The 17,733-nt window shown below is 44.1% G+C and overlaps 1 protein-coding gene across 1 annotated transcript in view; it reads right to left on the reverse strand.

The window, feature by feature from the left end:
- Nucleotides 1–17,187, reverse strand: part of LOC129835553 (broad substrate specificity ATP-binding cassette transporter ABCG2-like) — a 34,687-nt gene extending 17,500 nt beyond the window's left edge. Inside the window, exons 1-10 of the mRNA XM_055901239.1 lie at nucleotides 17,019–17,187; nucleotides 16,105–16,325; nucleotides 5,277–5,336; nucleotides 4,309–4,423; nucleotides 3,944–4,096; nucleotides 3,706–3,863; nucleotides 2,480–2,631; nucleotides 1,734–1,835; nucleotides 1,395–1,527; nucleotides 1,098–1,215 (exon numbers count right to left, since the gene is read on the reverse strand). Of these exons, the coding sequence (XP_055757214.1) occupies nucleotides 1,098–1,215; nucleotides 1,395–1,527; nucleotides 1,734–1,835; nucleotides 2,480–2,631; nucleotides 3,706–3,863; nucleotides 3,944–4,096; nucleotides 4,309–4,423; nucleotides 5,277–5,336; nucleotides 16,105–16,310 (1,197 nt within the window). The 5' untranslated portion in view covers nucleotides 16,311–16,325; nucleotides 17,019–17,187. The remainder of the gene's footprint in view (nucleotides 1–1,097; nucleotides 1,216–1,394; nucleotides 1,528–1,733; nucleotides 1,836–2,479; nucleotides 2,632–3,705; nucleotides 3,864–3,943; nucleotides 4,097–4,308; nucleotides 4,424–5,276; nucleotides 5,337–16,104; nucleotides 16,326–17,018) is intronic.
- Between the last annotated feature and the right edge of the window lie 546 nt (nucleotides 17,188–17,733).

Below are 17,733 nucleotides of genomic sequence, written 5' to 3' on the forward strand. Positions count from 1 at the left end.
GGCGACTCCAATGCTTCCCCACAGTTGGTAGGGTCTTGGACTCTACATGGTGACGAAGTGTTCCACAGTGGATGCTGGTCCACGGCGACTCCAATGCTTCCCCACAGTTGGTAGGGTCATGGACTCTACATGGTGCCCAACGCGTTCCACAGTGGATTCTGGTCCACGGCGACTCCAATGCTTCCCCACCGTTGGCTGGATGTCCACTAAGCAATACGACGCCACTGTGGAAAGTGGAGACTGACGAACACCATGGTGTTCTCCGTTTTTCTCTACGACCCCCACAAGTGACACACCTACTCATTCAAGGGTTTTTCTTTATTTTTACTATTTTCTACACTGTAGAATAATAGTGAAGACATCAAAACTATGAAGAAAAAAAACACAAATCAAAATATATAGTACTGTATATATATATATATATATATCTTTCCTGAGCTTTCTTATACACTATATGATCAAAAGTATGTGGACACCGGCTCCTCGAACATCTCATTCCAAAACCATGGGCATTAATATGGAGTTGGTCCCCCCCTTTTGCTGCTAAAACAGCCCCCACTCTTCTGGGAAGGCATTAATATGGAGTTGGTCCCCCCCTTTGCTGCTGTAACAGCCTCCACTATTCTGGGAAGGCTTTCCACTAGATGTTGGAACATTGCTGAGGGGACTTGCTTCCATTCAGCCACAAGAGCATCAGTGAGGTCAGGCACTGATGTTTGGCAGTTAGGGCCTGGCTTGAAGTCGGCGTTCCAATTCATCCCAAAGGTGTTCGATGAGGTTGAGTTTAGGGCTCTGTGCAGACCAGTCAAGTTATTCCACAATGATCTCAACAAACCATTTCTGTATGGACCTGGCTTTGTGCACGGGGGCATTGTCATGCTGAAACAGGAAAGGGCCTTCCCCAAACTGTTGCCACAAAGTTGAAAGCACAGAATCATCTTGCATGTCATTGTATGCTGTAAGGTTAAGATTTCTCTTCACTAGAACTAAGGGGCCCGGACCATGGACAACAGCACCAGACCATTATTCCTCCTCCACCAAACTTTACAGTTTGCACTATTCCCCCCCTAGACACACAGAGAGACGTAGACACACACCTGAGCGAAGGATGTCTGAGGGTTGAGGATGAGGTTAGTAAAGGTTCTCTTCAGGACCCATCTGAACTGAGTAGAGAAGGAGGTGTTGTACGTGATGGTCCGAGAGGGAGTCTTCACACTGGAGAACAACAAGAAGATTGTCCATTAACATGCAGAGAACAGACAGACAGACAGAGACAGACAGACAGAGACCGACAGACAGAGAGACCGACAGACAGACAGAGAGACCGACAGACAGAGAAATAGACAGAGAGAGAGAGAGACACAGAGAGAGAGCGCGAGTGTGTGTGTTATTACCTGTACTCTCTGTTCATGGTGATGCGTTCTAACTGGGCCTTGGTCTCTCCATAGAACTGACTCCCCCGGTACTCCTGGACCAGATGGTCCTCGATGTTCTGCCTGGAACTGGTTACCCTGTCTGGGTCCGAGTCTGGGGGGGGGGGGGGGGGGGGGGGGGGGGGGTTGGTGGGGTGGAGAAGACGGGAGGGGAAGGGATAGAGGGGCCAGAACAGAGGTCAATGGCGGGTAAACAAAGTTAGGGAGGGAGAATATGAAGAGACAAAATATGCATTCCATTGGATGACCTGACTGATCCTGCCCACTGACTCTCCTGCTCCTTAGCCAATCAGAACTCACCGTCTGCTTCCTTTATCTTATCGTAGGCGGTTGCGGTAGAATCTCCATTGATCACGTCCAGGAAGAAGTCAGCCGGGTTGTTGTGGGGTTCACAAGTGTACCCTGGGTAACGATGACAGTTGTAATTACATTGTTTATAGATACAGATAAGGTTGAAACATTGATACACTGAATGTATCTGAAATACATCTCATCTTAGTAACCTCTAAAGAGAGACAATGGAATGATGGATATAACTGTTTAGTAACTCTAGACATTTCATAATGTGGAGCTGGGTAGCAGGACATTGTGTGCTGATGTTAGTGTGAATGTGTGTGCGTGAGGAGCCAGTATAAAATGAATTGCTTTTGTACAACAGGGGAGCGCTCTCGTAAATAAACATTTGACTACTGTAGACTGGGCCTCTGTGTTTTCATTTCAAATCAGTATCTTACAAATCCTGATTTAGCAGACTGAGTCGTTTAATTGAATTGGTTTATGAACATTGAGAACATAATTCTCGTAACAATTTGGTCCTTCGAGCCGGATTCCAATACCTGTCCCTGCCGTCCGAAGGTAACACACCAAAAATGCATCTCATCTTATTAACCTCTAAAGAGAGACAATAGAATGATGGATATAATAACTGTTTAGTAACTCTAGACATTTCATAACCTGGTTTATCAGCAGAGAGCTGAGACTCCACTGTCTGGTTAGCAGGAGGAGTGTGAACTAGAAACGTGGCATTTGTAATGACTTAGTCTCACCGATGTCAGAGAAGTAGTCCAGAGCCCTCTGAGCGGGGCCGTGGTAAACCTGTTTACCGCTAACCAGCAGAGTCAGACTGTCAAACAGACGGTAGATGGAATAACGAGGCTGGTGGATGGACAGGATGATGGTACGGCCATGACTAGACATCCTGATAGAGAGAGAGGAGGAGGTTAGTGTTACAACACCCAGACTACAACACCCAGACTACAATACCCAGACTACAACACCCACCCACCCAGACTGCAACACCCAGACTGCAACACCCAGACTAACCCGCAGTATTAGCACTACAATACCCAGACTACAACACCCAGACTACAACACCCACCCACCCAGACTGCAATACCCAGACTGCAATACCCAGACTAACCCGCAGTATTAGCACTACAATACCCAGACTACAAAACCTAGACTACAACAACCAGACTACAATACCCAGATTAACCCGCAGTATTAGCACTACAATACCCAGACTACAATACCCACCCACCCAGACTACGACACCCAGACTGCGACACCCAGACTAACCCCCAGCATTAGTACTACAATACCCAGACTAACCCCCCAGTATTAGCACTACAATACCCAGACTAACCCCCCAGTATTAGTACTACAATACCCAGACTAACCCCCCAGTATTAGCACTACAATACCCAGACTAACCCCCCAGTATTAGCACTACAATACCCAGACTAACCCCCCAGTATTAGCACTACAATACCCAGACTAACCCCCCAGTAGTAGTACTACAATACCCAGACTAACCCCCCAGTAGTAGTACTACAATACCCAGACTAACCCCACAGTATTAGCACTACAATACCCAGACTAACCCCCCAGTATTAGCACTACAATACCCAGACCACAATACCCAGACTAACCCCGCAATATTAGCACTACAATATTCAGACTACAATACCCAGACTAACCCCCCAATATTAGCACTACAATATTCAGACTACAATACCCAGACTGACCCCCCCAGTATTGGAACTACAATATTAGAACTACAATACCCAGTTTCTACCTCCTGAGCAGTAGTAGTACAGAGTTAGGTGTGCTAGCGTCCAGGCCGGTTGTGGGTTCATCCAGAAAGGGGACTACAATACCCAGACTAACCCTACATTGTTAGAACTACAATACCCAGACTAACCCTACAATATTAAAACGTCAATACCCAGACTAACCCTACAATATTAGAACTACAATACCCAGGTTCTACCTCTTGAGCAGTAGTAGTACAGAGTTAGCTGTGCTAGCGTCCAGGCCTGTGGTGGGTTCATCCAGAAAGAGAACAGGAGGGTCGATGATCAGTTCCATACCGATGTTTGTCCTCTTCCTTTCCCCTCCTGATATACCCCTGATCAACTGGGTACCAACCTGGAGACAGAATACACACATTCATAGTCACACACTCTCTCTGTCCCCCCATCCCCCTCCACACACCCGTCCACACTGACCCGTGAGTCTGCTACTTTAGTGAGGCCCAGTTCTGTGATGAGTCGGTTGACTTTGTCCTCCTTCTCCTTCTGGCTGACGGAGGACGGGAGACGCAACGCAGCAGAGAAACGGAAGTTCTCCCTCACAGTCAGAGTCCCCATCACCACATCATCCTGACGGTTGGTGGGGTGGGGGGGGGGGGCGAGAGAGAGAAAGAGAGGGGGGGATAGATTGAGAGAAAGAAAGAGTGAGGGGGAGAGGAGGGAATGAGAGAGTGAGAGAGAGAGAAGACCAGACACTCGTAACTATAGTCTGGTCACTGGTGTGTGTGTGTGTGTGTGTATGTGTGTGTGTGTGTGTGTGTGTGTGTGTGTCAGTCCTCTACCTGGACCACATATCCTGAGAGACATTTGAAGTTGGGAGGTTGAGGAGCTCCGTCTATCAACACCTCTCCAGCCAGACCTGCTGGGTCCTTCCTGGCTGCCAGGACATCCAGAAACCTGCACACAACACATCCACAACTATAATACAACCACAACCTTTACACAACTACAACACAACCTTTACACAACTACAACACAACCTTTACACAACTATAATACAACCACAACCTTTACACAACTACAACACAACCACAACCTTTACACAACTACAACACAACCACAACCTTTACACAACACATCCACAACCTTTACACAACTATAACACAACACAACCACAACACAACACAACCTTTACACAACTACAACACAACCTTTACACAACTACAACCCCAACCTTTACACAACTACAACCCCAACCTTTACACAACACAACTATAATACAACCTTTACACAACTATAATACAACCACAACCTTTACACAACTATAATACAACCACAACCTTTACACAACTATAATACAACCACAACCTTTACACAACTATAATACAACCCCGACCTTTACACAACCTTTACACAACACAACCTTTACATAACTAATACAACCCCGACCTTTACACAACATTTACACAACTACAACCTTTACACAACTACAACACAACCTTTACACAACTATAATACAACACAACCCCAACCTTTACACAACTATAATACAACACAACCCCAACCTTTACACAACTATAATACAACACAACTATAATACAACCCCAACCTTTACACAACTACAACCTTTACACAGCTACAACACAACCTTTACACAGCTACAACACAACCTTTACACAGCTACAACACAACCTTTACACAACTACAACACAACTATAACACAACTATCATACAAACTTTTTTTAAACAACCACATCACAACCATTACACATAATGTTAGTTCACAGAGTCAGCTGAAAATGTCACTTACGATGACTTCCCGCTTCCTGTGGCCCCCATGATAGCGTTCAGCCCTGGTTTCATCAGACCGCTGTAGAGACAGGAAACAAACATCTGTTAGTGCTGAGCTGGACAACAAATCTGATGCCCCCGCAGATGTTCTCCGAGAGAACGGTTGGCAGTTGGTAAAACAGTATCGCCAAAATTACAATCAAATCAATTTTTTTTTCAAATCAAATCAAATGTATTTATATAGCCATTCGTACATCAGCTGATGTCTCAAAGTGCTGTACAGAAACCCAGCCGAAAACCCCAAAACAGCAAGCAATGCAGGTGTAGAAAAAAAACTCCCTAGAAAGGCCAAAACCTAGGAAGAAACGTAGAGAGGAACCAGGCTATGAGGGTTGGCCAGTCCTCTTCTGGCTGTGCCGGGTGGAGATTATAACAGAACATGGCCAAGATGTTCAAAATGTTCATAAATGACCAGCATGGTCAAATATTAATAAATCACAATAATTACTCCCGTCAAAATAAAACCATTCAATATACTTCACCAAGGTGCATGACTTATCCACCTGGGATCATTAATTTAACTGTTTTAAAATAGCTGTGGGTTGTTGGAAAAGTACAAGTGTGTAAGTCTATGTCTATGTGGAAAGCCCGCGATTTAGGTAGTGCTCGTGGCAATAGGTCAAGCTGATTGAGTTGATGTGGTCAGTGAAAAGCGTCTACAATATGTGAAGATAATATAATCTTGAGTATAGTCTACAATGTTGAAACAAGAAGAAAGGGGGAGGGGTGTATGGTGAAGATATGGGGTAATCTCTTTTCCCAGAATGCATGCACTCAGCTGTCTTCCACCAATTCTTGCGCATTCAGTGTTTCATTGTGTGAATTGTTTGCTCTTTTTTATTTATTTTTTATCAAGTCTCCATTACATATGTCACCAGTAGGCCTAGTAAATGTTAATCCCCATCATTTGCATTAATTTCTCTTAATACATGCATGTAAATTACAGTAATTTACCGGTTCTCATTCATTAATTTCTCTTAATACATGCATGTAAATTACAGTAATTTACCGGTTCTCATTCTCGGACCGGTAACGTTGTTTGAGGTGTTCACCACAGACTACACTAGTGAGAAACAAGTTTTTTTATTTCATAACCATTGAGTTTTGTTATTTCCCCCCATTGTATTTTGTTTGGAGTGCTCCATGTGTCGCAATGAGCATGTGTCTGGTTTCCTTTGTCCTGATAACGTTAGTAGCCCGTGCACCTGAAGAACCCTTTCCACAGAGGGTTCTACCTGGAACCCAAAACGGTTCTACCTGGAACCCAAAACGGTTCTACCTGGAACCCAAAACGGTTCTACCTGGAACCCAAAACGGTTCTACCTGGAACCCAAAACGGTTCTACCTGGAACCCAAAAAAGGTTGTCTGATGGGGACAGCCGGAAAACCGCTTTGGAAGCCTTTTTTCTCAGAGTGTAGAGTAAGTAAATCCAATTGAAATAGCACCTCTTCTAGTAACAGATCAACTTGAAATGGAATCTCTTCTGGTAACATATCAACTTGAAATGGAATCTCTTCTGGTAACATATCAACTTGAAATGGAACCTCTTCTGGTAACATATCAACTTGAAATGGAACCTCTTCTGGTAACATATCAACTTGAAATGGAACCTCTTCTGGTAACATATCAACTTGAAATGGAATCTCTTCTGGTAACATATCAACTTGAAATGGAATCTCTTCTGGTAACATATCAACTTGAAATGGAATCTCTTCTGGTAACATATCAACTTGAAATGGAACCTCTTCTGGTAACATATCAACTTGAAATGGAATCTCTTCTGGTAACATATCAACTTGAAATGGAATCTCTTCTGGTAACATATCAACTTGAAATGGAACCTCTTCTGGTAACATATCAACTTGAAATGGAATCTCTTCTGGTAACATATCAACTTGAAATGGAACCTCTTTTGGTAACATATCAACTTGAAATGGAATCTCTTCTGGTAACATATCAACTTGAAATGGAACCTCTTCTGGTAACATATCAACTTGAAATGGAACCTCTTCTGGTAACATATCAACTTGAAATGGCATCTCTTCTGGTAACATATCAACTTGAAATGGAATCTCTTCTGGTAACATATCAACTTGAAATGGCATCTCTTCTGGTAACATATCAACTTGAAATGGAATCTCTTCTGGTAACATATCAACTTGAAATGGCATCTCTTCTGGTAACATATCAACTTGAAATGGAATCTCTTCTGGTAACATATCAACTTGAAATGGCATCTCTTCTGGTAACATATCAACTTGAAATGGAACCTCTTCTGGTAACATATCAACTTGAAATGGCATCTCTTCTGGTAACATATCAACTTGAAATGGCATCTCTTCTGGTAACATATCAACTTGAAATGGAATCTCTTCTGGTAACATATCAACTTGAAATGGAACCTCTTCTGGTAACATATCAACTTGAAATGGCACCTCTTCTGGTAACATATCAACTTGAAATGGAACCTCTTCTGGTAACATATCAACTTGAAATGGAACCTCTTCTGGTAACATATCAACTTGAAATGGAACCTCTTCTGGTAACATATCAACTTGAAATGGCACCTCTTCTGGTAACATATCAACTTGAAATGGAACCTCTTCTGGTAACATATCAACTTGAAATGGAACCTCTTCTGGTAACATATCAACTTGAAATGGAACCTCTTCTGGTAACATATCAACTTGAAATGGAACCTCTTCTGGTAACATATCAACTTGAAATGGAATCTCTTCTGGTAACATATCAACTTGAAATGGAATCTCTTCTGGTAACATATCAACTTGAAATGGAACCTCTTCTGGTAACATATCAACTTGAAATAGCACCTCTTCTGGTAACATATCAACTTGAAATGGAACCTCTTCTGGTAACATATCAACTTGAAATGGAATCTCTTCTGGTAACATATCAACTTGAAATGGCACCTCTTCTGGTAACATATCAACTTGAAATGGAATCTCTTCTGGTAACATATTAACTTGAAATGGCACCTCTTCTGGTAACATATCAACTTGAAATGGAATCTCTTCTGGTAACATATCAACTTGAAATGGAATCTCTTCTGGTAACATATCAACTTGAAATGGAATCTCTTCTGGTAACATATCAACTTGAAATGGAACCTCTTCTGGTAACATATCAACTTGAAATGGAACCTCTTCTGGTAACATATCAACTTGAAATGGAACCTCTTCTGGTAACATATCAACTTGAAATAGCACCGCTTGTAAAAATATAAGATTGTAAAGCAAATCAAATCCTATTTTAACTCAGCTTTTTATTTTCAAGTGCAAAACCATTGTGTCCTGATTCAACAGAACGTAAAGTTTCTCCCATTTCTCTCTAGCTCTTTCTCCCTGTCGCTCACTCAAACACGTGAGCAACTGCAGAGGAAGATAGTTGACAATTACACCCATTTACAACAATGTTTGTTGCAGGTTTCACATGACAGACATAACTTTTGAACAATAATATTTTATTATCTCTTTATTGCCTCTTTACTCACACATACATTTTTGCATTTAACCTCTGTCTGGTACTGTGTGGCCTGCTGGAGGTCATTTTGCAGGGCTCTGGCAGTGCACCTCCTTGCACAAAGGCGGAGGTAGCGGTCCTGCTGCTGGGTTGTTGCCCTCCTACGGCCTCCTCCACATCTCCTGATGTACTGGCCTGTTTCCTGGTAGCGCCTCCATGCTCTGGACACTACGCTGACAGACACAGCACACCTTTTTGCCACAGCTCGCATTGATGTGCCATCCTGGATGAACTGCACTACCTGAGCCACTTGTGTGGGTTGTAGACTCCGTCTCATGCTACCACTAGAGTGAGAGCACCGCCCGCATTCAAAAGTGACCAAAACATCAGCCAGGAAGCATAGGAACTGAGAAGTGGTCTGTGGTCACCACCTGCAGAATCACTCCTGTTTTGGGGGGTGTCTTGCTAATTGCCTATAATTTCCACCTTTTGTCTATTCCATTTGCACAACAGCATGTGAAGTTTATTGTCAATCAGTGTTGCTTCCTAAGTGGACAGTTTGATTTCACAGAAGTGTGATTGACTTGGAGTTACATTGTGTTGTTTAAGTGTTCCTTTTATTTTTTTGAGCAGTGTATATATATATATATATATGGGAGATACAACCAGCTCTGCAGATTTTGCTGCGAACAGAATTGTTTGTTTTGGTACTGTTCATATGTAGTTTGTTTTTGGTCGCAAGTTCAAGAATGGCAACAACAACAAAAATGTGCAACATTTACTTGGAGCTACAGTAAAGCAGCAAATAGCAACACTGGGTGATTTGATAAGTATACCTTTCAATATTATAATAAAACTTAACAAATGTGTTTAACTTTAATTTACAATCTGTAGAAACTATGAGAATAGAAAGGTCCAGAACTGGATGGTGTTCAGAGACAGATGGGAGGGGTTGAGTAGAGCTGAAGGATGGGACTGGATGGTGTTCAGAGATAGATGGGAGGGGAGCTGAAGGATGGGACTGGATGGTGTTCAGAGATAGATGGGAGGGGAGCTGAAGGATGGGACTGGATGGCGTTCAGAGATAGATGGGAGGGGTTGAGGGGAGCTGAAGGATGGGACTGGATGGTGTTCAGAGATAGATGGGAGGGGTTGAGGGGAGCTGAAGGATGGGACTGGATGGTGTTCAGAGATAGATGGGAGGGGTTGAGGAGAGATGAAGGATGGGACTGGATGGTGGTCAGAGATAGATGGGAGGGGTTGAGGGGAGCTGAAGGATGGGACTGGATGGTGGTCAGAGATAGATGGGAGGGGTTGAGGGGAGCTGAAGGATGGGACTGGATGGTGTTCAGAGATAGATGGGAGGGGTTGAGGGGAGCTGAAGGATGGGACTGGATGGTGTTAGGATATAGATGGGAGGGGTTGAGGGGAGGGTGGGACTGGATGGTGTTCAGAGATAGATGGGAGGGGTTTAGGGGAGCTGAAGGATGGGACTGGATGGTGTTCAGAGATAGATGGGAGGGGTTGAGGGGAGCTGAAGGATGGGACTGGGTGGTGTTCAGAGATGGATGGGAGGGGTTGAGGGGAGGATGGGACTGGATGGTGTTCAGAGATAGATGGGAGGGGTTGAGGGGAGCTGAAGGATGGGACTGGATGGTGTTCAGAGATAGATGGGAGGGGTTGAGGGGAGCTGAAGGATGGGACTGGATGGTGTTCAGAGATAGCTGGAGGGGTTGAGGGGAGCTGAAGGATGGGACTGGATGGTGTTCAGAGATAGATGGGAGGGGAGCTGAAGGATGGGACTGGATGGTGTTCAGAGATAGATGGGAGGGGTTGAGGGGAGCTGAAGGATGGGACTGGATGGTGTTCAGAGATAGCTGGAGGGGTTGAGGGGAGCTGAAGGACGGGGTATGTCAGGTGATGTTGTGATGTCGCTGTAGGTAGGGAGTGTATAATGGGGTATGTCAGGTGATGTCGCTGTAGGTAGGGAGTGTATAATGAGGTATATCACATTTACATTTAAGTCATTTAGCAGACGCTCTTATCCAGAGCGACTTACAAATTGGAAAGTTCATACATATTCATCCTGGTCCCCCTGTGGGAATTGAACCCTGGTCCCCCCGTGGGAATTGAACCCACAACCCTGGCGTTGCAAGCGCCATGCTCTACCAACTGAGCCACACGGGACCAGGTGATGTTGTGATGTTGCTGTAGGTAGGGAGTGTATAATGGGGTATATCAGGTGATGTTCACCTCTCACACACACTATAGTTAATAATTACACAATAATTACACACAGCTCCTCAACAAGAAAAAAAGTGGCTGGTTATATGACTATGTAATGCCTACAGTAAACGTAAACACACAGACTGCTCTCTCTTACGCAACACACACACACACACACACACACACGATCACTCAGGTGAGGGGTCAACACCAACAGCACCTACAGTTTCTAAAATGGAATCCACCTGTGAGAAATTCAATGAATTGGACATAATTTGGAAAGGTCCAACAGTTGACCGAGCATGTCAGATCAAAACCAAGCCATGAGGTCGAAGGAATTGTCCTTAGAGCTCTGAGACAGGATTGTGTCGAGGCACATATCTGGGGAAGGGTGCCAAAACATTTCTGCAGCACTCAAGGTCCCCAATAACAATGGCCTCTTCTTAAATGAAACAAGTTTGAAACCAATCAGATTTTTCGTACAACTGGCCGCCCGGCCAAACTGAGCAATCGGGGTAGAAGGCCCTTGATCAGGGAGGTGACCAAGAACCCGGTGGTCACTCTGACAGAGCTCCAGAGTTCCTCTATGGAGATGGGAGAACCTTCCAGAAGGACAACCATCTCTGTAGCATTCCACCAATCAGGTCTTTACGGTAGAGTGGTTGACGGAAGCCACTCCTCAGAAAAAGGCACATGAGAAACAAGAATCTCTGGTCTGATGAAACCAAGATTTAACTCTTTGGCCTGAACGCCAAGCGTCACATCTGGAGGAACCCTGGCACCATCCCGACAGTGAAGCATGGTTGTGGCAGAATCATGCTGCTGGGACTGGGAGACTAGTCAGGACCTCAGAATGGGGCGAAGGTTCACCTTCCAACAGGACAACGACCCTAAGCACACAGCCAAGACAACGCAGGAGTGGATTCGGGACACATCTCTGAATGTCCTTGAGTGGCCCAGCCAGAGCAGGTAGGGAGATTGAACCCGATCAATATCTGGAGAGACCTGAAAATAGCTGTGCAGCGACGCTCCCCATCCAACCCGATAGAGCTTGAGAGGATCCGCAGAGAAGAATGGGAGAAACTCCCCAAATACAGGTTTTCCAAGCTTGTAGCATCATACACAAGACTCAAGGCTGTAATCGCTGCCAAAGGTGCTTCAACAAAGTACTGAGTAAATGGTCGGAATACTTACGTAAATGTGATATTTCTAAGAACCTGTTTTTGCTTTGTCATTATAGGCTATTGTGATGTCATTATGGGGTATTGTGATGTCATTATGGGGTATTGTGTGTAGATTGATGAGGGGGGGGGGGGGAATGATATACACTTTTTTAGAATAAGGCTGTAACGTAACAAAATGTGGAAAATTCAAGGGGTCTGAATACTTTCTGGAGGCTCTGTTTAATTTCTTCTCGTATCTTTCCACACGCTCTCCTCCTCTCAACTCCTTTCCTTCCCTTGTGGACTTCAGCTGTCTGTGACCAGGCGAAGAAAAAAAAAACATTTCCAAGCCAAACCTTCATATCATAACCACTAAATCGATACACACAGCCTACATCCTTGTCACGTCATAGTCAACATAGCCACTAAAATGAACGTGTTCGTAAACACGCTACAATTATGCAGTACAGGTCACAGTCAGCAGCAAGCCGTTTACCAGATACGCTGCCGGGCCCCGGTGGCAATACATTCATAAAACTAAAAGCCTACCTTGACTTGGAAGAGTTCCAGTGTCGGATAGCCATAGCCAACTAGGTAACATAGCATCCTTCTTTGTTTGAGCCGGGTGTTTGAGTAGGCTAAACTAGCTAGCTTTATTTGACACTAGCTAATCAAGTGAAAACATTTTTTTACTATAAAATATAGCTAGCTTTCCCACTCTCTCTCTCTTTTTGCTTCTCCTTAATTTTGGAAAAAAATAATTATTCAAAACTGTTAAACTATTGTGTTTCTCTCTCTCAACTACTCATCCCATTTTATGCACTGCAGTGCTAGCTAGTTGTAGATTATGCTTTCAGTGCTAGATTCGTTCTCTGATCCTTTGATAGATTGGAGGACGTCCTTCAGAAGTTGTCATAATTACTGTGTAAGTCTATGGAAGGGGGTGAGAATCATTAGCCTCCTAGGTTTTGTATTGAAGTCAATGTGCCCAGAGGAGGACGGAAGCTAGCTGTCCTCTGGCTACACCTACAGAGTGCTGTTGAGGCTACTGTAGACCTTCATTGCAAAACAGTGTGTTTCTATCAAGTATTCGGTGATGTGAATATATTTAGTATAGTTTTATCTAAAGTTTTAGTACAGCGATAGTAACATCCTAGGTGATCTGCTGGGAGACTCGCCTACTACCAGCTCCCCCTCTCCAGTCTCCCATGGTGATCCGCTGGGAGACACGCCTACTCCCAGCTCCCATGGTGATCCGCTGGGAGACACGCCTACTCCCAGCTCCCATGGTGATCCACTGGGAGACACGCCTACTCCCAGCTCCCATGGTGATCCACTGGGAGACACGCCTACTCCCAGCTCCCATGGTGATCCACTGGGAGACACGCCTACTCCCAGCTCCCATGGTGATCCACTGGGAGACACGCCTACTCCCAGCTCCCATGGTGATCCACTGGGAGACACGCCTACTCCCAGCTCCCATGGTGATCCACTGGGAGACACGCCTACTCCCAGCTCCCATGGTGATCCACTGGGAGACACGCCTACTCCCAGCTCCCATGGTGATCCACTGGGAGACACGCCTACTCCCAGCTCCCCCTCTCGATGTGACTCCCAGTGGATCACCATGGGAGCTGGGAGTAGGCGTGTCTCCCAGTGGATCAACATGGGAGCTGGGAGTAGGCGTGTCTCCCAGTGGATCAACATGGGATATGGTTTGTTGTTACACGTTGAAAGTAATTTCCTTATTTAACATAATGGACTTATGAAAGCAGGGGGTTTTAGGATAGTACTGGCCCATGACCCCAGCGTGTGTGTGTGTGTGTGTGTGTGTCCTCCTGCTGAGCCTCTGAACCAGTCCCTTTCCTTCCTCTGATTCAATAGGTATTATTTAGGAAATGTCTGGGTTTAATATTATTTAGGGTAGTGTGTGTGTGTGTGTGTGTGTGTGTGTGTGTGTGTGTGTGTGTGTGTGTGTGTGTGTGTGTGTGTGTGTGTGTATTGGCCTGTGTGTGTGTGTGTGTGTGTGTGCGTGTGCGTGTATTGGCCTGTGTGTGTGTGTGTGTGCGTGTGCGTGTGTGAGCATCTCCTCCTGCCGGTCTCCTGAACCTAGAACCTCCTTCCTCTGATACAGAAGGTAATATTTAGAGTCATGCGTTTGATCTGAGTGGTCTTTTATGTTTACATGTACGTCCCCTCCTCCCCTGGTGGATTCGCTTCACACACACACACACACAGGAGCACAACAGATATGTTTAGTCATTTAACAGACGCTCTTATCTAGAGCCACTTAAGAGTTGGTTTACATTTCAAACATAGAATTCTAGTCTCCCCATTATAATAGGATCATTATAATGGGATCAGAAAGCATTCTCTCTGACTGATATGGTTCCTCCGTAAAGACTACAGTCTACAGTCGACTGATATGGTTCCTCTGTAAAGTCTACAGTAGACTGATATGGTTCCTCTGTAAAGTCTACAGTAGACTGATATGGTTCCTCTGTAAAGACTACAGTCTACAGTCGACTGATATGGTTCCTCTGTAAAGGCTGTCGCGTATAGTAGACTGATGTGGTTCGTCTAAGGACTACAGCCTATAGTAAATTGATATGGTAGGGGTGGTATACAGAAGATAGCCCTATTTGGTAAAAGACCAAGTCCATATTATAGCAAGAACAGCTCAAATAAGCAAAGAGAAACGACAGTCCATCATTACTTTAAGACATGAAGGTCAGTCAATCCGGAAAATTTCAAGAACTTTCAACGTTTCTTCAAGTACAGTCGCAAAAACCATCAAGCGCTATGATGAAACTGGCTCTCATGAGGACCGCCACAGGAAAGGAAGACCCAGAGTTACCTCTGCTGCAGAGGATAAGTTCATTATTGTTACCAGCCTCAGAAATTGCAGCCCAAATAAATACTCCAGAGTTCAAGTAACAGACGCATCTCAACATCAACTGTTCAGATGAGACCGCATGAATCAGGCCTTCATGGTCGAATTGCTGCAAAGAAACCACTACTAAAGGACACCAATAAGAAGAAGAGACTTGCTTGGGCCAAGAAACAAGAGCAATGGACATTAGACCGGTGGAAATCTGTTCTTTGGTTTGATGAGTCCAAATTTGAGATTTTAGATTCTAACCGCTGTGTCTTTGTGAGATGAAGAATAGGTGAACGGATGTTCTCCACGTGTGGTTTTCCCACCGTGAAGCATGGAGGAGGAGGTGTGGGGGTGCTTTGCTGGCGACACTGTCAGGGATTTATTTAGAAATCAAGGCACACTTAATCAGCATGGCTACCACAGCATTCTGCAGCGATACACCATCCCATCTGGTTTGGGCTTAGTGGGACTATCATTTGTTTTTCAGCAGGACAATGACCCAACACACCTCCAGGCTGTGTAAGGCCTATTTGACCAATAAGGAGAGTGATGGAGGGCTGCATTAGATGACCTGGCCTCCACAATCACCTGACCTCAACCCAATTGAGATGGTTTGGGATGAGTTGGACAGCAAAGTGAAGGAAAAGCAGCCAAATGCTCAGCATATGTGGGAACTCCTTCAAGACTATTGGAAAAGCATTCCTCATGAAGCTGATTGAGAGAATGCCAAGAGTGTGAAAAGCTGTCATCAAGGCAAAGGGTGGCAACTTTGAAGAATCTCAAATATAAAAAAAATATGTAGTAACCAAAAACACTTTTTTGGTTACCACATGATTCCATATGTGTTATTTCATAGTTTTGATGTTTTCACTATTATTCTACAATGTAAAAAATATTAAAAATAAAGAAAATCCCTTGAATGAGTAGGTGTGTCCAAACTTTTGACTGGTACTGTATTTTAAATAGATATATATAGGAGAGAGAGATATATATATAGGCCTGATTAAATCTCAACAACAGCGTCTAGTCAACTTACTTCAGATCTATGAGAATGTCTTTGGTGGTAGTCTTCCTCTTGATACACAGACAGCCGCTCCTCTGCGTCACCTTATAGTGGATGTTATGGAAACTAACGGTTGAACCTTGAAGGGACTTGACAGCATCAATAGACTCATATTTAGGAGTCCCGTTAGTTCCGGTGTCCTCAATCCCCGGGATCTGGTTGATGTACTGCTCCGACATTCTGACGGTGCTCTCCTATTAGGGAAATGATAGACAGTCTTGAAGGAGTTCCCACATATGCTGAGCACTTGGCTCTCCTATTAGGGAAACGATAGGGATATGTCTGTCTGAAATGAGACAGCGAGGTAGCCTGTGGGAATAATTATAGGGACATGTCTGTCAGAAATGAGACAGCGAGGTAGCCTGTGGGAATAATTACTGGGATATGTCTGTCAGAACTAAGACAGCGAGGTAGCCTGTGGGAATAATTATAGGGATATGTCTGTCTGAAATGAGACAGCGAGGTAGCCTGTGGGAATAATTATAGGGACATGTCTGTCAGAAATGAGACAGCGAGGTAGCCTGTGGGAATAATTATAGGGATATGTCTGTCAGAAATGAGACAGCGAGGTAGCCTGTGGGAATAATTATAGGGATATGTCTGTCTGAAATGAGACAGCGAGGTAGCCTGTGGGAATAATTATAGGGATATGTCTGTCAGAAATGAGACAGCGAGGTAGCCTGTGGGAATAATTATGACGGGTTCATTTGGCTGGTGCCTTTCTGCTAAGGTAAAGTGATATCATGTAAACATTGCCCATTTCTCTCTACCGTTCCCATCTTTAAGTTAAACAACTGTAGCATTAATTCATTATCGTTAAAAACAAACATTTTCAGGCGCCAATAATTGTTCAATCAAAAATAGGCTACATATTTAGTGTCACTTACCCTGCGCGTGTAATTGAAAGTTGACGCTAAACTACTAACGTTACTCGGTGTCAATTTATGTAATCCTCCTTGCGGTGGACTTGGAACTGTGTGTTGTCTAACCTAGCTGGAGAGCTATGAATGCGCTGCTGTGTCTTCAGCACGTTTTGTAGTTTTACAGCCCTGCGGTGCGGTCAGAGTTTGATAAGAGGAAACCGCTACATAACAGCAGGACAGCTGCTTGATCAGCGGCAGGATATTTTTACGTCCTAAATGACGCCCTATTGCCTACACAGTGTAAACCACAATGTGCTGTCAATGCAATTATTTTTGTTGTTGAGGAAACCTGTTTTACTTAATATATCTGAGTACAGTTACTAAAAGGGATTTTGTAGTCATTACTCAAACTGGTAAGATTTTTTTTTGTACAAATGTGAACATTTTGAATAACGCCCCGCCTCCAATATAATTTCCCCATGGCTGAATTTATTAGTGACAGAAGTTATATTTCCATCCAATTGGCGAAAGATTTCCATGTGAATATTCTGCAGTCCGGCATAAAGAAACGTTGCATTTCCAACAAATGGATTTACCGCTGATAGAAATCAGTGCGTGATGACGTATACACACAACATGTACGGTTCTTTTTTTTTACTTAAGCTTTGACGTAGTAAATAAAAAGCAATCTAAAGTTCAACGTTTTCGAAATGATAATATCCATCATCATGTCGCCAGA

This window comes from Salvelinus fontinalis, chromosome 36 (genome assembly GCF_029448725.1).
Source record: "Salvelinus fontinalis isolate EN_2023a chromosome 36, ASM2944872v1, whole genome shotgun sequence".
NCBI classification, from domain to species: domain Eukaryota; kingdom Metazoa; phylum Chordata; class Actinopteri; order Salmoniformes; family Salmonidae; genus Salvelinus; species Salvelinus fontinalis.